General features: G+C 40.6%; 1 protein-coding gene across 1 annotated transcript in view; it reads left to right on the top strand.

Moving 5' to 3' along the window:
- The window catches only part of znf407 (zinc finger protein 407), a 113,473-nt gene extending 92,049 nt beyond the window's left edge, over positions 1-21,424 (top strand). The window contains exon 10 of the mRNA XM_049729504.2: positions 20,081-21,424. Within this exon, the coding sequence (XP_049585461.1) occupies positions 20,081-20,901 (821 nt within the window). The 3' untranslated portion in view covers positions 20,902-21,424. The remainder of the gene's footprint in view (positions 1-20,080) is intronic.
- The last annotated feature ends 557 nt before the right edge of the window (positions 21,425-21,981 follow it).

Genomic DNA, 21,981 nt, shown 5'->3' with positions numbered 1-21,981 from the left:
CACACACCCATAATTAGAACATTCTCCAGCAGTGTGGCAATAAATGGCACAAGAGCTTCAATTTATTCAATCAGACAAACAGAAGAAAAATGACGGACTGAACGCCCCCCCCCTCCCTCCCCCAACATCTTCCCTTTACCAGCCTCTCCCGTCACCCTATCTTTATTGATCATTCTCTTCCTCCTTTTATACCCCTTCTTGCCGTCCCACCTTCCTCCGCAAACCACCTCCACCAACGTCTTTTGATTGCCAGATTGACAGATGAGTAATTCCACTGTCAGTGCTGACTGACACATGGTAATGGGAAGACGTTTCAGAGCAGCAGTACAACACAAAATAATTTCCAATTTACTGCTCATCAAAAGCACTCATACAAAAAAGAGAGAGAAAGCGAGGGAGCTTCGAGAAAGAGAGGAAAGGGGGGTGAGGCGGAGGTGAGGAGGGAAACACAAAAGTGGATTTATGGCTTCAATTACTGATATTTCACATTTAGTTTAAAGCGACATGTTTTTGTAATGTGACAGGCTTCAGTGGATTTGAAAACCTCTTCAGACCTCTCCGCTCTTCCTCGAGCCCCCCACACTCGCTGTAGAGATAATGAAAAGGGGAATCAAGAAGGTGGATGATGGGTGGAGGAGGGGGTTGGGGCGAGAGAGAGTGATAGCTGTGGCTCCTGAGCTTCTTTGAAAAGGCCAACTGTGAGAAAGATGAGGCCTTTACGTTTATTTGTAGAAGGACTTGCAACTCACCACATTTACTGGGCGGGCTCAACCTCTGCTCCATCCGGCTTGAGTGAAATTTATTTAAAATCGTCATCTTTAGACTACCAAAGGATGATTTTCTGTGCTGTTTACAAGAAAGAGATCATCTCCAATGTGAACGCGACTTCATTTGCCCCTAAAAGTGATGCCTTGACTGTAAAACCAGTTTTCACCGATACTTATGTAAACAGGTAAGAGTCACCTCCCACAACACCACGCAGGCGGCCCATACATTGTGTACCCAAGCATCTTCCTTAAGTGTGTTTTCTGTACTTGTTCTCACCTCACAGCCTGTCGGCCCCCCACGCAACCATTTTGGATGTCAAAGTAGAGAGTGATACAGCATGTTGGCAAAAAAGCCTCTTTGTTTGGGTAGCCTTCTGGAGTGAGAGAAAAATACCACCTACTTGCCACAGCAACATGAGAAGACAGATAAAGTATACTAAACAGTACATGGAAATGGAATCTACTGCACTTATGTTACCCATTAGACCACTGCAGGCAACAGTCAGAAATATGCATTAAGAAAGTAAAAAAAATAAAAATACTCCCTGTTTTAGAATCAGAATCAAAATTCACTTTATTACCATTGTCAGTGAAGGAGTTCACAAAACTAGGATTTTTTGCAGTACAATTGTGCAACATGAAAAATGACAAATAATACAAATATCTAAAAACACTATAAGGCATGCAATAACACCATCTCAACACTCACATGCACCCGCATACGGAAACGACACTGAATGCGATTGAATCACGTCGCCAGAAACACTGGGAACATATTTGGTAAGAATGCATTACTGTGGACTGGAAAGAATGCTTGATGATCAGTTACAAGACCGCCGACTGTGTCTGTCAGTCTGTCCATCTGCCTGCTCATTCACGTGTGCATGCTTGTTTGGTTCCTCATCTCAACTGCACTTTAATTTGGAGTCAGCCAGTCCTACCTCAAGTGTCTTCAATTGGTCTTAAAAGCTGGTGCTCGCCTCCTAACTGGAGCTCGTAGGAGGGAGCACATAACTCCCCTTTGCCTCTTTTCACTAGTTCCCTGTACATTTTAGAGTTCATTTTAAGATTCTTTCATTTGTACTCAAGTCTTAAATTATCTTGCCCCCCTGAGCTCGTCCACCCCTAAGCATGTGCCCAGTGCCTCTGTCCAGCGGACCAGATGCTACTAGAGGTAGCGAGGTTTTTCTGTTGCAGGTCCATCTCTTTGGAATGACTTCCCAGTAAATGCTAAGCAAGCCCACTCTCAGTTCATTTTTAAAACTCGCCTTAAAACACATTCTTGTTCTGTTTTTTAACTCAGCATGAGACTTGCCATTGTTTTGTCACGGGTATCCAAATCCGGTCCAAGCGTGCCACTGCATTTTTGTATGTTTTAGATTTTGCCCTCCTCCACCACTCCTGATTCAAATTATCAACTCATCAACAAGCGCTATAGAAGCCTGATAGAGATCAGGATAATTTAAATTAGGTCTGTTGGATGAGGGAAATATTTAAAACAGGCAGGATAGTGGCCCTCGAGGGTTAGATGTGGACACCAGTTTTTCTTTTATTCATTCATTCTTTTCTTGTCTTTGTTTGTATGTCTGATTTTTACTCCATGTACAGCGATGGTTGTTTTTACAGTGCTCTATATAAAGTTGAGTTGGATTGAGTATTGAGGACGTGACTAATGATTATAAAACAGCACCATTTAAGTAATGATTACCAGCGCCAAAACATTATGGGAAAATAATCTGACGACAAACTAGCCACTACTCAGTCACCTTCGATGTCATTCATTTGAGCGTTGTATTACTGGGGAAACATGTATTTGTCATTGGTTCGTAACTAGAAAAACAAGAAAAGTGTTGTAAGGTTTTATGTATGCATGTGTGATCCCATGTGGGTTTTCTAGTTCTGGACCGTGACACTTTATCCGTCCTCTATTAAAATCCCTGAATCCAAACTTGTGGTATTCAATCATTTTGATTAAAAGCCACGGTCTCTAAGAGAAGTGTTGAGAGTGGAGCTGCACGGTGGCCCACCACGTTTGAGAATTCATATATTTTCATAAACTTTTAACAATGTCAATGAGACACGTCTTCAATCTTTGGCTGTGCAACGGCAGGGCATTCAATCTTTCTTTAGCTTTTCGACAGAAAATTTGAATACGAGTGCAGTGTTATTAATGTGACAGTTCATATGGAGAGTTTCATGGGGGATTTGTGCGGCTTTTTTTTATTAGTTTTGGAGACACGTGGCAGAGAGAAACGGAATGAAAAGAAACATGCTCTGTTAGGTCAAACACATCTAGAGGGCCCTTCTGCATTTCTAGCGGTGACTTTTAACATATTAATTTTGCATGCCCAATTAACAACACTAACTAACCGGCAACATTTATTTTCTCCTGCTTTAGTGTACGAGAGCAAATGCATTCGTTCATTTATCATTCTGTATTTCCTTTCCTCTATCACTCTCTCCCTCTCTCTCGCTCTCTCTCTCTCATCAATTGTCACTCATTCATTTTTACTTGAATCTTTTTGATAGGTTGGTATTTACTAAACCCCTTCGTAGATGAACAGGATAACTTGAATCACATTTGTATTGATAGGAGGTTAAATTTAGCTTGATCCGGTATCGTTGGGCTGATTGTCCTTGATGCTGTAAAGAGCAAACCCTGGCTAATATGAACAAGTTTGTCAATGCCAAATCAATGTGTATCTTACATGAATGCTTACCGGCTACATAATCCATAACAGTTGGTAGAGTAGCGCTATATTGAGTGTCTGATGCCTTTGACGCATCTTTGGTGTCACGGGTGGTGCCGTACAGGCGCCTTAGACTGGGGCGGGTTGCCATTCCTACAGTAGAGCTTTCATTACCATTCTCCAGTTACATGCCATAATAACGTAAAGTATTTTATTACCATTAACTTCACTACTACAGCTATCCGTCTATCAATATGCAAATGATGTCTTACAGAATGTTTATGCAATATTAAAATTTCCACCATGTGTTGTTTTTTATTAGACACTATGGACAAAGATTTTCAGACACAGAACTTAATCAGTCAGCTACTTTACGATGTGATAATTAGAGTAAAGTCTAAATTCAATCCACTTGTTTTTACAGGCCAATTTTTTTACAGCAAACTGCATAAATATCAAAATTAAAGCGTGTCACAGACTCATTTTGACCTGTTATGCGTGAAGCAATCAATTGAATAATTTCACACAAAATTAGTTGCATTCAAGTGTATTAAATTTTTCTTTGATTACTGTTTATTAACCAATTGTACTTGTGTTGATATTATTCAGTGATTAATAATTAAACAGAATTTGGTGCCTATTGTTTTGCCTAGTGAAATCAGAGAATCTTTTTTTTTTTTTTGAGGGCCTTGCATGAAAAGATTTGGACAAACTGTTTTTTTTAAATGGCTCTGAAAGATTACTTGCTCATTAAAATACAAAGCGTTTAATGTGATAGTGGATTTGTTTTTGACACTTCTGGCAAATGATTACCACAGGGTGGCCATAGATATGGATTTGGGTTTGAATGGTTCAGTTGCTATGTGCCATGCAATTAACGGGTAAAATATCCACGCTAACATCTGTTTTTTGCCTGCAGTGAGCTGGGCTAGGTGCACGCTTTCCTGTGACCATTAACAGGATACGCAGTAGCGTGAATTGATGTTGGGAAGGCCCTTGCACATTGCACAAAGCAAGATCTATAAAGTACTGGTTGAGTTTCTTCCTGGCATCAAGCACTACTAACTAAAGAACAGGCTCTTTTGTCCTTTATCGGGGACCTCTGACCTTACCAGTGTTCTCCTGAATGATTTGCACAAAAGGAAAACCTATATGTAAAAGGTAGACGAGCTCTACATTTTCTCCCATTTTCCATATCTGTAGGGATAACAGCTAGGTTTCCCAATAGTTTGCCCGTGTTTATTCATTCAGAGATGGTTGACTTTGGGACCCTCCCATGTTCTGACTCGAGTTTATTCCACCCTCTGCTGTGTATCACAGCCTTGTTGTCAAGAGGATGGATGGAGTCTGTCCCACCCAGTGAAAACATGGCCAGGCATCCAATGGTCACCCGCTGGATAACAGATAGATACACACACCCAGCATACCCTTTGGAGGATTTAAAAAGGGGGCTTTGAGTCTGTCTTTGTCCGCTTTGTGAGCGTGCATGCGTGTGTGTGTTTTGCAAGTACAATTGTATGGGCCATTGTAGCCATGGCACTGTTATGGTACCTGCTGGCAGCCCAGTAATGATGCAGACTGATGATGTTAATAAGATGAGCCCCCCTCCCCTTGGCTACAGGACAGACACCAATGCCTTGTCCTCATACACAGATATCCATGCACAAATATGCATTCATACAAATAGCGACATTTTGTCGTCACACAATTTGCTGACAGTATTGCACTTAAGGCTTTTCATTTGTTCAAAAAGAGAAGGCAGTGGAAATGAGAAACGACACGCTGTTCTTTACCAAGATACAGAAATAATAATAGAAGTACAAATGCAATTGTGGATGCTGTAAAAATCTGCTGGAAGGGGGAATTACCACATGTGGTATCGCAAGGTCTTCATGCATGTCACGGTATTCGTCCTCTTTTTATTTAACAGATAAAAATCAGTAATTGGCGGTTGATGTATGAGTTTGGCTACAGGTGCACACATGTACTTACCCATATATTGCTTTATGCGGCTATTCTGTTTGAGCACCGTGGCTTCACAGGAATCTTGTTTGTTAGCAGCCTCGCTGCTTCATCTGGCCTTTCCGTCACAATGTTCCTTTTATTCAGGCGCGGCAGTTTGTCACCTTATTTCTCCTTCAATGTTGTTGTTAAAATGAAACGGTATGAAAATGTGACAAAAATTCACACGCTTTTCACTATCATCACAATATTAAATATAAAAGTCACCCAAAGAATATACTTAAAAGTACAAGCTATAATTACAATTAAATGACAGTGATATTATGAACTAAAAAAAACATTTTTGGGGTGAAGATGACAGAGACAACTCAAAGATACAACCATGTTTCATGGCATCTTAACATGTGTCTGAAATATTCACCTCGGCCTGTATGCTGTGCTCTACTTCTAACCTGACATCTTCTTCCTTCTCGTTTTGTTTGCTTTTGTGGTCTGCACCGAATGAGAGAAGTTGAAAATCAACTTTTACTTTCAGAGACACAACACGGTAGTCAACGTAATTATAATTTGAACCTGTAAAACCCATCATTTGGAATATTATCACTATAAGTAAGCTATAAAACAGTTAACCCTTGTTGCTTTTGACAAGCACAGTTCTGTCAGCGCAGCGCGCATGCAGTTTTCCTTCCTCTCTGTGTGTCCCTCTCAAGATGTAAACATTTGCAGAAAAGCTGACAGAGAGCTTGTTTTAACAACCTCAAGGTCAGCAAGTCAAAGCCTGCAGTCGTCACGCCAACCCTGTCAGTGGCCTCTGTGTATGAGTTTGTACATTCACTTTGCGTGTGTGTGCGTGTGTGTGTGTGTGTGTGCGCGCTACACCATGGTGGATTTATACCTCACTGTGCACCTTTAATAATTCAATAACAGTGGCTGTGTCTCCTCCCCAGCTCTCAGTGTCATTAGAGAGGAGGGCTAAATGCCACCAGGCGTGGTTCATCTCTCTCAGTGAACAATGTCAAATGCACACAAAAAACACATAACAATACCAAGGCATTAATTCTATGCTGTAATTTTATAGTTTATTTTATGTTTCAGACATTGCATGAATCACTCTTCAATAATCCCTTTTTCAAAATCCTGGTAATTAGACCGTTTCTTTCAACCGTGATGAAAATCAAAATTTGTCATTTTACCTTACATCTTTGGTGGCTTGTTGTTGCCTCCTACCTGTGGTGCAAAACTGTTTAAGCTGTCTGCTTACTCTGCTTGGTGGTATTCTGGACATCCATGATTCTGGTCCTGTAGTCTCTCCTATTGATCCAGGTTTCTATGTATTGCTATGTGCTTCACCCTCTCTCTGACCCATTGTCTACTTCCTCATAGTCTTGTCTACTAATATGACCTACACAATGGCCTGCTTCTGAATGTGTGCATATGTGTACGTGAGTATGCTCACTGTTGACCTGAGTGATGAGCGGTGACCCTCCGGCTGGCGCCTGGCGTCCTCCTCACCGCTATTGATTAGATCTGAGGTTTCATACAGTAGCCGCCTCACGTGACACTGTCATTTACTGTCTCTCCACTGTCTCTGACCTGTCTTGCATGCATATACGTTCATCACGACACTTAAGGAGTATGCATGTTAGTGATGAGCTTCATCTCATTTGCACTAATGAATGTATTAAGGGTTAAAAGGCTGGATAACACACTGCATGTTTAATCCTACCAAAAGAAGAGTTTAATTTCAAGACGATTGATTCAAATTATAACTGTAACATTTAGCTTATTACAACAGAGTGAAGTGCGAGAGATGGATGCGAGAAAACCAGGATACAGCTGTCAGGGTGCATGTTTTTACACATCTTGTAATCGGATCGCATTTGACGGAGTATAATTTGTGACTCCTTCATTTCTCTGCATGCCAAGTTATTTCCCGCCCTCACAGCCTTTGGTAAACAGCCTCTAGAAACCAGGTTCTTTATGAGGATACGTGTTTGTCCGTGCCTCTCGGTCAGGATTTACCACAGTAATGGTCATGCTAAGTGTAGTTGCAGGCTATTATACATCATTAGGGTGAGTACGGCTTAAAAGAAATGAATTATTTCACATGCTTCATTCCTCACTGGCCATAGCTGTTACGCACGCACGCACGCACGCACGCACGCACGCACGCACGCACGCACGCACGCACGCACGCACGCACGCACGCACGCACGCACGCACGCACATACTCTCACAAATTCACTGAAAGAGCCAGACACTTATCAAGTCAGTCAGTCACAAATCACAATGTCAGTCAGGTAGTTTATTGGATCTAAAGTCTCCTGATCACTGCTAGTCAGCCCCAGCTGCCACTCTTCTGCCATAGCAGAAATTAAATGGCTACTAATGGCTGAATATAAATTATTGTGTTTTAGCCTTTCATGATACATGTTAACATCAGACATTTGTTAGCATGTCTGAAGGTGGTCATTGTTTTGAAGAATAGCAATACGAAAAAACTCTGGATTGTACAAATTATCGTCCCAGCTTTCAGTAACATATATTTGATGTTATGAAGACTTTGAATTGCCCTTGGGTGGGAATATGATTGTGATTGGTTGTTTAGCTTTATGGCTGACTGATGATCATTCATTCTTTTTAACCCCAGTGTTCTGAGATATACTCCCATATTTTCATTCTGAAACGAATTTAGCACTTTAGCTAATTAATATACTAATATATCTTTCATCTGGAAAAAAAAATAAAAGCACAAATAACATAACTGCAGCAAAATGTTTTTGCGGTGTGGTTGCCCTTACTCTTTTTTTTAAACCTTCCACTGACCACTTTAAAATTTACCCTAATACTAAATGAAATATTTTCTCTCAACATGTCTCCTACCATTTCACGCTTAACCCAACCATAATTCCAGTTGACTTTTTGACCATCAGGCTTCTGAACTCATTTGAAACCCGTTGTTTTGCAGTTACGACAGTAGAAGTTAAGTTAATGGCTTTCAGTTATTGGAGATACAACATTGGGGAGGATATGACACCAAGAACTCATTGTAATAGTTTTGCTCATTGCTTTGAAAAGTGTAACAAGTATACCCTACAGTGTTTGACGATGACTATAATAACCTAATCGAGAAGCACATAGGGTGAGACGTCTGACCTGCTTGCACAAGATTATAGTCATACTTTTTTGCCATTGTCAGAAAAACAATTCTCTGTTATTGCTCTTCTGTGGTGTCCTCATCTCTGTGTTTTTCTTTTCTTCTTTTGTGCTGTCTGCCAAAAGAAAGGACTACCAGCTGGGTTTTAAAGACAGGGATGGGCTAGGTGGCACAATAACATGTAGATGATAGATGGAGGCCTAGTAAAAGACTAATTGTTCTCATTTTGGAACAAATACAAATCAATGCTTTGTCAATGGGTGGCAGAAGTGCACTTGAAGTGCACTATAGTTTCTGAATTGGAGTAGATTTTGTTGGAATTACAAGCAGTGGCAAAGTCACTCAGGGGGGCTGATCACGGTTGAAATATATTACCACTAATGCACAGTTAGATTCAGATTGATATGATAAATGAAAATGAGCGCAAACGCAATGTGAAAGTGCAAACAACTAATTTATCCAAATGAAACAATAAATGTGCATTACTAGCTAAATTTATTGATGACAAATATGTTATTAATAGATGTACAAATGCAGTATATACTATGCATAATATATTTCCGTTACATTTTTGTCCTCGGTTTGGAAGGTATGAAACCCAGAAGCAACACATAAATAACCGCACTTACTTGGACTTTTCCTCACTGGATCCCGAATTTTAAACAGTGACCCTCAAGTCGATATGGTCAGCGAAAGCATAGTTTGGTTTGGTTTGGTTTTGGCTAAAGAGAAGACAAATATATTTACTTAACTGAATGTTGTGTGAATCATGTTCTGCTTCTGTGTGGGCGAAGAGATTTTGTTTGGGTGGTATGTATGTGTCAACTGACCCAGTGTTCAGTCTTGATATATTATGTGAGGAAGAGCATAGCAATCACAACCACAAACCTCTGAGTTTATGTCTACATAACAATCTTGATCTTGTGTAAATCTAAAAGTTTACTGAGAAATATGACCTGAGAATTGACTTTCCCAAAGTCACTATCCTATGGACATTTGCCTCGCTTATATTGTCAAACAATGTTTGACTCATTCATTAATTTTCTACTGCTTGTTCACATTATTGTGAGCTGTTGCCTAGCCCATCTTACTGCACGTGAGACGGATTCCAGTTGCTGATCACCAGTTGCTAATCACACCTTAGGGCAATGAAGAGTCTTCAATGAAACTAACACGCATGTTTTGGGCATGTGGTAGAACAACCTGAACTTATGACTGTGAGGCAGACGTGCAAGCATTGGGCCGTTTAGGCCTGAAGATATGTTTTTATTTAAAATGAACTTTACGATGTTGACAAGGCACTCATCTGCTCAAACCTTCCTTGTCAGGTTGTTTGCTTTGTTTTAACCATAGCGATGCCACAATGTATGATAGAAATTCAACAATGAAGCCAATTGGCAGTGCCACAGAGGGCAGATCGACAGTGAGAAGACAAGCTGGGAAGGAGGCGGAGAGCAGAGGAGGCAGTGTGAAACATGGAGAGAAAGTGAGCTGGATACGACGGTGTTAGAGGGAAAGATGTGGTTTATATAGTAACTCCGGCATTTTCATTGGCATGCGTCAGGGTTGAGGCATCAATCACTCCATCTGTGTAAAATCACGAGCTGACTCCAATATTGCTAAATATTTATACTGTCACATACACACAGGCGTGCAGATGAAAAGATCCATTCATTAGGCCCTTTTCAAGCCTGTCAGTCTGGAGATGGAGATTAGAGGAACAACCTCCCACCGCGCCTGCCTCTGCTCTCGCAAGCTCATCGGCCCTATAATGCCATCAGAACGATAAATATTTTGAGTATCCCTCTGTTAAGTGAATAAATACTCAGTAAATATGGCATGGTGGGTCGAAGGACAGATGTGGAAAAAATATAGCTTGACAATGATTGTGAAGCACCTCACTTGTAACAATAGTTGAACTGATACTTTAATTGCAAATCCAATATTTAATATCAAACGGCACCTAGCGTGTGACCCACCCACTGGCATTACCAAAATCCTGCATTTGTAATATGTCAGAGGCATATTTCTGTTTGCTGTTCTAGATCTACCTGTTCAATGCTAAAAACAAGTGGTTTCTTTCTTCTTCAGGACATTAGAAATGGTTGTATTGGCTAAAGCCAATACTTTTGCAATGGCGCTGATTGATTTTCCGTCTTCATTCAGCTTTACAATTGCTTGTTTTTCACCCACAGAAAGCTTTCTGGTTTTCATTTATTTTTGTTGACAAAAGCCAAATTTGAACCTGAGCATAGACATTCAGCACTATTTATTGTTAGAATAATGAATATCAATAAGACACGCATGGGCAACAAAAAACACTATCAGTAACATATTCCAATGCTATTGCTCACCTGAAAAGTGGCTGGGATCAAACAAAAGGAGCAAAATAAATGCTGAGATGTTGATCTATTTTCTCATATTTGTGTTTTGCTCCCAAGCTCAAATGTTGTTAGTGTACCGAAAAATTGTTGTTGTTGGAGCGGACTGGTAGATCTGAGTTACTTAATGGGTCTTGTTCCAAAATATTTGCTTCGATGACGGTCCATAAAAAATAACTTATCAAATGAAATAATTATGTTAAAGTGTTTTCCCCAGCAAGTAGCAAAAATAAGACTAGCCTAATTCCGTAATACAATCCAATGCTTTTTATTGGATGCAAATAAGACTCCAAGGGTTAGTGGTGTCCTTTTGAGGAAAATGATACACATTTGCCCATTCATCCAAACACATTGTTTTTGCATTTAATCTTACTTGTTGTCTTGCCCCTGACAGTACTGTTCATATATGTACGGAAACAACAAATTCGATTGGCTTGAATAAGAAATGTTAATGCATAGGTTAACCAAAATAATGTAATCTTCTTAGCTCTGGAAGAGACTCTAGAACATTCCTCAGCTGCTGCCCAAAAGCTCTTATTGGTGGTCGCTATCGTTGGCACCACGAGCAAGTGCTGAAAGCAATTGCTGAGATCTTCGCCTCAGCCCTCAACATCAGCAAGCGGTGCTCCAAAGAAAGTAGTCCCTGTCATCAAAGATAGAGAGAAACCATGTCACCATCTAAAAAAAAGGCCTCCTCCACATGGCATCTGACTAGCAGTTACATGATGATATGGGAAAGCAGCTGTAGATTTCTCCACCACATATCAACAACTCTCTGTCCGGATGTGATCATTACGTGTGAAGCTATAAAATACCTGATCAAACTGGAACTTATGGTGTCCTGGGAAGATTGTATTGAGAAAGCCAATAAGAGGAAACGTACCAAGTACCAGGAATTAATGGAGGAGTGCAGAAAAGGAGCCCATAGAAATCGGCTGCAGGGGGTTTTCGGGACCCCAGCTGTGCAAAGTCCGAAATCACTTGTGTATTATAGGGACGACAAAAAAGAGGGCCATCATAGCTGCTACCAAAGCAATGGGAGGTAAGTTGAGACTTGATCAAGCCCGGCTGGGTCACCCGGGTGAGCGTGTATGATGTTGAGAGGAAGCATCGCAGTGCATCCATTAAATGTGTCTTGAATAGAAAACCTGCATGCCGATTTAAGATGTACGGACAGCTGCTCTGAGAAACCAAGCTTGTGTTTAGTCTGCGGTGGTGGTACAGTGGTGCCTCCTCACTTGGTGATGTCACAAAGTGAGGACCCAGTCATTATCTTGGCTTCGGCAGTGCTGATGCTTGGAAAAGAGTAGGAAATGTTCCAAGACGAGTGAACTGAAGAAAACATTTGAACATGTCTAAAAGCTCAGAGCGGGCCGTAAAGATTCTTCCACATTCGTAGTCTTTTAGTGAGCTTTAGCGAGTCTAATGATATTTTTTCTACATTGGTGTATTTTTAATGATGGGCATTCTGACAAACTAGCAATTGCAGATGTGAGCCCTAGTCAAAACGCGTCAAGTGTGACCGTAGCATTCGTCTTTGGTTTTGAAACTTTCTATCACCAGCTGTGCTAACTTAGGTTAGCCATTCTAGGCATCTAGACATTAGATTGGAGCATTTGTTCTGCATTCTATGTTATTTCCACTGTAGTTATTCGTTGTCTCTTCTCTCTTACAAATCAATCCCCTTTTTTGGGGTGGGGGGAATTCAGTTGCATTCTGAAGTCATTACGTTACGATTATTCATTTAATTTGCCTTGATGGACTGCTGATCACAGTGAAGTCCAGGCTTTTGCAACAAAGAGACTTCTCACACTGTAATTACAAGAATGAGGGACATTTCATTTTGATTAGCAAAAAAAGGTTTTATTCACAAACTCACATCCATAATTAATCATTAAATCATAGGAGAGTGAGTGAGACGGATAGATAGGGAGGCCAAGTGAAAGGAAGATGGGGGATGGATGGTGGAGGGGGTGAATGCAATAGCAATAGACAGAAAAGGAAAAGACACATAATTATCTGCACAAGTTCAACATCTCTAGTAAATCCACTGAGCCGTCTGACATGGCTAATTAAAGGAGCAATCAAAGGTCCACCTCTCGAGATTTTAAAAGGGAAAAAATGAAGAGAGGATACGTGCTGAAGAAATAGAAAGAATGCTTATTAGGGAGAAGCGAGAAAGTGATCGTTGTTATCATTTCTTATGTCAAATGTCATATTCTTTCCGAGATGAGGTTTTTATATTCAATCTGTTTAGTTTTTTTTTTTCAATGCGTGTTTCTGGCCCTATCACGCTGATCGTTTCTGACCTTCATCTGTAAAGAGCGAATCGCAAAGATTTACAGCATCAAGGAAATAACCAGCATGTCAACCAATGGTATTACATTACTCGTATCTGATTGGCTGAAAAGATGGCTTGTCTGATGGGTTTCAAGGCCAATATCAATGGCCAATATCATCTGATATAACCAGCAGTCAGCAGTTGTCCTCTCACTGAATTAGATTTGAGGTTTCTCTTCATCAAGTGCCAAAAAAATCAAACACATTTTTTTCCCGCCACTCTGAGACAAAGTTAGCCTTTCATATTTTGGGTGTCATATATTACATTTTACCAAGCCTCTCCAGCACGCCCGCAACCCTCGTGAGGATAAGCATTTCGGAGAATGAATGAATATCAGGCATTTTTTAAATGATGTGCTCTTCTGAAAGTCAACATACTTCATGGTGTTGTTACATCATTTCATGTTGAATGCGAGAACATGTCTTCCTCCGTACCACCTACCTTAGTTCAAGGTTACGGGTGTCTCTTCATTTACCTTACCAACACATTCACATTTGACGCAATCAAAATTACTAGGGGCAGACATTTTAGATTTGAAAGATTTAGAAGATTTAGTGCTCATATAGGCTGTCTAGGTAATTTGCCAGATACAGTATATAGGGAAGACTTTGTAGGGTGGTTATATACTACTCTCCAGATCTACTCTATACCACATTACACACCTCCTAAGTTGTTGTATTTATTTGTAGTTGTTTCCTTTCTTCTAGACCGCTGACTTGACCCCGAGGGGGATAGAGTTCGAGTTATTGTGGACTAGATTATACTGGGTCATCCACTGTCAGCAGAAAAAGAGCTGAGAGCAGGACACTGACCCCCCCGGCCCACGCTTATTTCGTGTTTGTGTTTTTCCAACCCCCTCTGAGTTGTGTGCACCTCAATCGGCAAACTGCAATATTTATTGTTATTACCTTTTCTTTTTTTTCACTTTCATAGTTTAGAGTAAACTTGAAATACCAGTAACGTGGATTTCCATCACCAGTTAATGTGATGTCACCTTAGCTATGTTCTGTAAGCTTAACTTGGTTGTTTGTCTATATGTGCCCCGTGATTGACTGGCAATAGGTTCAGGGTGAACCCCACTTTTTACCCAAAGTTAGCTGAGAATTCACCCGTGACCCTGAGCAATATAAGTAGTAAGAAATGCGACATAAAAGAATGGACTTTTAAACGTATACCATTTTCTCGACATTAGCTTTTGATTGCTCGTGTTAATTAGTGAGAAGCTGACAAAACGTCATCGCCTGTCTTTCAATTCACCATTTGAGCAAATACCTGAATGTACTATATATATTTGAATAATACAACATCAATAACAATCAAATCAATATTAGGAGATTGAAGCCATAAGGGACTTTTAAACACACTCGTGTCATTGAATCAAATTGAAGGCAGAAGGCCCTCTGTCAGCCTGTGCCCTCCTTGTCTTCTGTTTGTTCGTCCTTTGGGGTTGAGTGAGTCGCCATCTCGCTGCCCTGTCCACTTGGTGTCAATCTGGCTTCTGTATAATTGCTTGTTTTTTGGTCGACCGGACTGTCCTCAGTGGGTGATTCATGGCGTTTGTAAAGGGGACAGTAGCGGTTATCCCTACCAGACAAAGTACAGCCTTCACTAGCTGGACCTCAGCTGCCCCTCTACATTTTACACCGCCCCACACACACCAATACATACAAAAAAGAAAACACATGCAGGTCTTGTGGGTGTGGAGAGGTAAGTCTGTTAAGTTCACCAAATACACTGCTTGACTAAAGAATCATAATAAAAACATGCATGACTGAGGAGTTGTTCTGTTCATGCAGTCAGCACATGCAAAAATTGTATACATTAATAAGAGCTCTATCAAATATACTTCCTTTACAAAAAATAATGCAGAATTTTCACTTTTAAAAGGGTTTAGATAGATAGGTGGATAGTAGATGGATAGATGTCACAATACTATTGTACTTCGGTGACCTAGATACACCAACAACTGACAGTTAATCAGCTTAACAGTTTCACCTTCAAAATAACCTGCACCAGTGACACGCATTTACACCCCTTCTCTCTAACCCTCCCAGCTATCCACCCAAATAACAGCCATATGTGTGTAAGGGTCAAAGGTCTCCATCTTTCTCTTTTTAAACCACGCTGCCTTTATATCTATAATTGAAGGTAATCGCTTGATAAACTGATTGAGTTCTGTGTCACTCCACTCTAGCCTTTCATGGTGCTGCTGCTATTGACCTTGTAACAGATTTTGATCATGTTTTGTTGTCCTCTTGTGTGTTATGGTTTGATACAGTATGCTTGTGTTTATTACGAATATTGACTATTTAGCTTTATTTTTTTTTTTTTTCTGCGTGTTTTCGACGTGCTCAAGACCAGGGTGGATTCACCTCAACTTTGCTCTGTGCGTGTGTGTGTGTGTGTCACAGCAAGTGTAATTGGTTGTGTTTGCATGCACTGGTGTCTTAGTGTTAAGGTTAATTTCTGTAACTGCTGGTAAGTGCTGTCTGACCACTCCCTTGGTAGCCTCTCTGAGCTTAAGTAATGCCACTTAGAGGCCTCGGGCCCTCGCTTCTGGCCAACCCATTGATCCAGTGATCAATAGTTGCATCTGGAGGATACACCGAACAAGGATGCTAACACACCAACTGCCGTTAGACTCGGCATTCTGCGTAACGCACGCATGGGGAAAAAAAACGACATACATTACCACTTGAAGGGTACCAGAAGCATCATCTACCAAAACAGCAATAATTTCGCAAGCAATTAATGTTCCCCGTAGGTACCGTGTTTTCGTCAACAATGACGATGACAAAATGATTTTGTTGACGCCCGTTTTTCTCGATGACAACTAAACAGTGACAGACCAAATATGGCTCATTGATGACAAAATTATGATGAGTTTTTAAGCTCGATTTAAAAGTATTTATTTTTTATTGGTATGTTTTGAATCTAATCCCCCATTCATAGTCACTCTGATACCACTGGTCAACAAATATTTTAGTGCCAAGAGAATTTTTACAGTTTTGATAATGCTGAATCCAAAAATGACAGTTTTTTCTCAATTGGATCCATCTAAATTTTGAGATTTTTTTTGTTTAAAAAATGGCTAAAATTCGCATATTTTGGCATTTGTTTTCCCTTTAATCCATAACTTTGAAGCTGTATGTTTCTTTTCACGCAATACAATACTCTTTCATTTTTATCCAATATCATGAAAGTCAGCAAGCATTATCACAGAGAGCCTTTTTATACAAATTGTGTTTTTTGTGAAAATCATGTAAAAATTCAGAAAATCTGTCAGAAGAAGCATTAGAGAATAAACAAGAAGCATTTCTGATGTCCCCAAATGAATTATAAATCAATTAATTGACAAATATCAAAATTATAAAAAATAGAACACATTCAAATAAATGGATGCCATTTCTTGACTCAGCAGCCCAGAATTACTTAAAATCCATTAAACTATATCTCTGCCACTCGAAAAAAAAAAAAAAGATTAACCAGTATAACAAAGAATGCCAACAAATCAGAGAACTGTGTTGTACATAAGTACAGAGGAAGAGAAAACATTTTTTTACGAGTGATTTTGGAAGTGAGGCAGAGTGAGAAAAAATAAATTGGCTCCCAAAAACAACACTGCACATCGGTAGTAAAAAAACAAAATGTATCGCCATTGAGCCAAAAATCTTAACAATGTTATAACGATTCTAATTATTGATCCCAGTAACAGTTATCCTAGACATTTTTGTTATCAAACCTCTAAATGACATCACAATCTCAGCTTCTGCTTTTCTTCTTGTTTATTTCACTCCTCTCAGCAATCCTCTATCTTATTTCACATCTCAGTAAATGAAGCAGCCTTCTTGACTTTCTCTCTCATCCCTTCTAGTACTTCCTTTTAAAGAAATGAGTCACGTAGAAGACTCAGAACACATATTAAACAGGCATCAACCTCTCGCCAGGGCCAAATCACGCTGCTCAAATGTTGTTCTTCCACCGGGAATGCAGGACAGCACAAGAGATGGGATGTGCAACATTAACTTGATTCACGGCTGCGACGACTGAGTGACACTCCATAAACCTCAGCAGGCCGCCACTGGGACCTGCCAACAGCACCCCATGGCTAATGTGACACACACTAGCAACGCATAGCCTCACCACCCCCATGGCACAACATAAGTACACCCACAACCACATACAGGGACATCTTGTACTAATAGAAACGGGAACGGACTAATATCCATCTGTCTGAACATTTTACAGTTTGTGGATAGTAATGTGAGATTGATAGTTATAAACAAATGAAGTACCGGAGCGAAAATAAATATTGAGCATGGCTATATATTGAAAGGTCTCTGTTGGGTATGGCGATCGTTCTGGGGTATCCTCATCAAACAATCCATTTGCAGATAGCGCACGGACATTGGCAAGTCGGACTCTTACATGGCATTCTGTACAGTCCATGAAAGTATATAGGTACGGATGCTGAAAATGCAAAAATAAACAAATGTGCATTTAAACGCACGTAACATGACAAAAAAAAAGAAAAAAATACGTTTTTGTTCAAGCTCACTTAAAATAAAACCGTTCAATTACATTTACGGGAGCAGTCGTGCTGGAAAAGAGAAAAACATAGAGTTCAAAATGCCTTCAACTCAGATGAAGAATTAAGAGTCACAGCGATGGATTAAAAAAGTTAAGGGAAATAGGAGAGAGAAAGTGTTTCCAGTTTTGGGGTTGTATTGGGTTTTATCTTAAATTGATCCTATCACACACCCCTTGCCAAAAAACAATGGAAAACACTTACACATCAGGTCGTGCTGGTAGCTTGCAATGAAGAAAGACTACAAGCATGCGCTCCTATTTTACAGGCAGTGCTTTATTGTTGTCAATGGTAACACTTGTTCCTCTTTGTTTTTCTGTTTAGAATCATACACTTATTACTGCCAAACAGCTTCTTAGGATCTTTCTGGTATCGGTAACCTCCTTTAGATACTACATACCAGCGTCTATAATCTGAGACAGAGTTTTATGTAAAAGGGCAAACAAATCATTGAAAATGTCAACCAAATTGTCCACTCTTCAGCATGTAAGTAGGTCTCTTGATCAGATCAATAAATAGTATGACACGGTATTTAATGCTCTCCAGACATTCGCCAATAGTCTTAATGTTTTTTCTTGTCGCAAGGAAGATATTCAAAATTCCTTTGCCAGAAGAAAAGTTCTGGCAACTGTTTGGAGAGCTATTGCGACCTTGGACAAAGCCTGACAAAAACGCAACATTTACTAGCTTTACAAATGTTCGGGGATACAAGCTATTCAACTGAAACGCTCAACATACTGTACTTTTCTTGTTCAAAATGTCTTTACAACAAGAACGAACCCCTGCGAACCTCTTTGCCAACACACAAACGTTCACCCACGTTTTTATTAGTCAATAGACTTCATGTTGCTGTCATTAAGGTGTCTCTATTATTCATAGAGGAAATAAAATGCCTCCAATAATGCAACGTAACAAAAATGTTGATAAGAAACATGAAATTAAATTACCAACTGCTAATCTATTACACTCAGTTATATAGTCAGTATTGTGTCTTCATTGAACAAACAAACATGCAAACACAAAGATGATTGTGTTCATTGAAGTCAGATTGTCTTTCCGTTCTAGAAGATTATTCCAATTAGTTGTTGTTTTGTCATGATACAGCATTTTAGTCATTGCATTCCAAAGCAAAGGCGCATTTGCAGAAACAAATCTGACTTTGTGATCACATTGGTGCTGGACATGAAATGTCTGGGAGAGATAAGTTATATCAGTGATGGATGATTTTTTCCCTCCATACACTCCGAGATCTTTGTGATGTCATCTGAGCATTAAATCCTGGACCTCTAAAATGTCAACGTCACCTAAGCCATACATAAAAATACATGAAAACTATATATATAAGTCAAATCTTCCGAGCTTTTTTCTTTCATTTTTCCTCAGAGTCTGTAATAACAACAGGTAAAATGTGCATTTCAAATAAGTAAATCCATTCTTAGAAGTTTTACCACCATCCACACTTCAGTACTATTAGTCCTACTAGTTACCGTTTTTTCATGGAAAACATTAGTCTTTGTGTCATAGCCAGACATTGCTCATTGTTCAAACAATGGCATTTTAGCACTACTCCTATCACCTTGGTAACACCATGGCAACCTATGATCCAAGAGGGCACCACGTGGCTCAATTAGTACCAGATTTCTCTTTCTACATTTTTCTGGCAGCCTTCTATCTCTCTATTCTGTGTCATATCAAGCAAAAAGTCACAGAAATATGTAAAGTGACATGTCACTATTTGAAACTGCCCCTCCCCTCTGGACTGTATGCTGATCATTCATTTCTACTTGCTCCCTTTGTTTGTTTTGTTTTGTTTTGTTTTGTTTTGTTTTGTTTTAAACATGCAATGAAGTTCCGCCACGCTAATATCCCCCTTTACTATCGATTGAAATTGAGGTCAAACTGCCTTCAGGCTCGCATTGTGGCCATCACTGTTAAGCAGTTTGTTAGTTTGATATGGTCATGTGACATACGCAATGAGAGCCGTAGGGCAGTTTGACGTCAATTTTAGTCGGCCTCAGAGGGGCAGCCCCCTGAGATGGATGGAACAATCTGCTTAATTCCTCTTCCACAAACACATATAGAGTAGTGGGAGAACATGCAACATATTTGCTTGTTTGAATTATTTTGATCGGGGAACGAAGTAAATGTCACAAGGCAATGTGGTGCTAATGTGTGCCTCCCTTTTTGTCCTCAGGTATCGTGTCCAAAGCATTTGAGTGCCGTCTTAAAGGCCAGGGAGCATCTTTTGTGGAGACAGAGATTGTGGAGTCTTCTGTAGAGAGGAAGCTCAGTGATGAAGGAGCTGTCCAGCAGGTCATCATCATCCAAGGCTACAGCGATGGAGAGGTGGCCGTCGACCAAACCCTGGAGGAGTCTGCTGCCGCCACCTTGCAGACTCTGGCTATGGCAGGCCAGGTGACAGAGGTGCTCCACATCACAGAAGATGGAGAAGTGATCGCTTCAGGCAGTGAGGTGACGTCCTCAGGGGCCCAGCTTGCCAGAGGGAGCGCCCAATACGTGGTGCTGTCAGCAGGTGAGGCTGTGAATGAGCTGCAGGACGCAGCTCAAAAAGCAGACGAAGCCTGCGCAGCTGCAGGAAAAGGTCACGTCCTGTCCGAGTCGTCCACTGCTCTGGATGCCCTGCTCAGCGTTGTGAGCGAGATGGGCCAACAGGAGAAAATGCAGGAAGAGGCGTCAGCCGTTCACGAGGCCGTGTCTTCGGAGACGACCGAGTCGGCGCCAGGTGAAGCGCAGCCTGTGATCAAGCAGGAGGAGGAGGTGCACATCATTAACCAGACGGGCCAGGAAGAGATGCAGAATCTGCTGCAGCTAGCAGCCTCGAGGATGATAAAAGAAGGTCTCACCCAGGTCATTGTCAACGATGAGGGCACCCACTACATCGTTACGGAGCTGGACAGCTGCACCCTACAGGTGGAGGGAGGTGTGTATGAAGAGGCTGCAGCAGGCGAAACCGAAGAGCGGCAGGCCGAGGGCCGTCACAGTGACGCCCCGTAGTTGGAGAAGCACCATTTTGTCTTGGCCAGCAATTGAAATTTAGTTTTTCATCACCACCCCTCAACCTATCATTGACTATACAACAAAGGAAAGAGGATTTTTTGTATAATTGGGTGAATTGAAATGTTTTGCCACAACCCATACAAAGCTTAAAGCCATGCCACATTTCTGAAAATTGCTTTTGCATTTATTATCACATATTGTATTTGGTCATCAGTGGGGTGTCCATATGTAATCTGCTTGTTAGTGTTGCAGTGTTTTGTTGTTACCCTCCATTATCCTTTTGTATAACATAACTTCAAGCCTTTGTCTTTTTTTTCTTCTCCTTTTCATACTTATTAGCATACAATTAGCGATGAACCACTGTTTTGCATAGTTAAAACCTTATTGTTGGTTTATGCATTGCTGAGGCTCTATGCTGGCTACATTATGTAGATGGTTGGAAGGCCGCTGCTTATTTGTGAGCTCTCTGTGTTCTAAATTCATTTTAATTTCTAACAATAAACATTGGAGCCACTTTGAACGAGTGCATCCATAGGTTTTCATTGTTGCCCTGACACTTTATTGTAGCGTGCGCTGTGATTGTCATGTCATTTCAGCATCAATACGGCAATTACGTTCACAGCAATTCACGTACTTTCTCACCGTCCAGTGAGAAACCTCCATGCACATACATGCATTTACTGATAGCTCCCATCATGCTTTGTGATCACTAACACAGTCATTATCATCACCATTATCATTATCACCACAATGATCACCCTAATCGCCATCCTCTCTTCCTTTCCCCCCATCAGGCCTATTCCCTTCATTGCGTGTAATACACTCATCGTTTCCCCCCTCGATGCAGTATTTGGCACTGGAGGGAGAATCAATATTCATTTAGGCCGCTACACAGGCCTGTAGTTTCTGATGGAGTGAGTGGGAGAGCAGTATGACGGCTGTGAGCACAATGGCTGACCGCTAAAAGTAGAGGGAGAAAGCACTCAAACACTACGAGGGCATCAAAAGATCATCCCTTTAACACCAACACACACACACTGAGCGAGTGAGGAGGTGGGCTGAGAGAGAAAGTGGTGG

Source organism: Syngnathus scovelli, chromosome 9 (genome assembly GCF_024217435.2).
Source record: "Syngnathus scovelli strain Florida chromosome 9, RoL_Ssco_1.2, whole genome shotgun sequence".
In the NCBI taxonomy this organism is placed as follows: domain Eukaryota; kingdom Metazoa; phylum Chordata; class Actinopteri; order Syngnathiformes; family Syngnathidae; genus Syngnathus; species Syngnathus scovelli.
The sequence above is the reverse complement of the archived record's forward strand: the minus strand, read 5'-3'. Positions and strand labels throughout refer to the sequence as shown.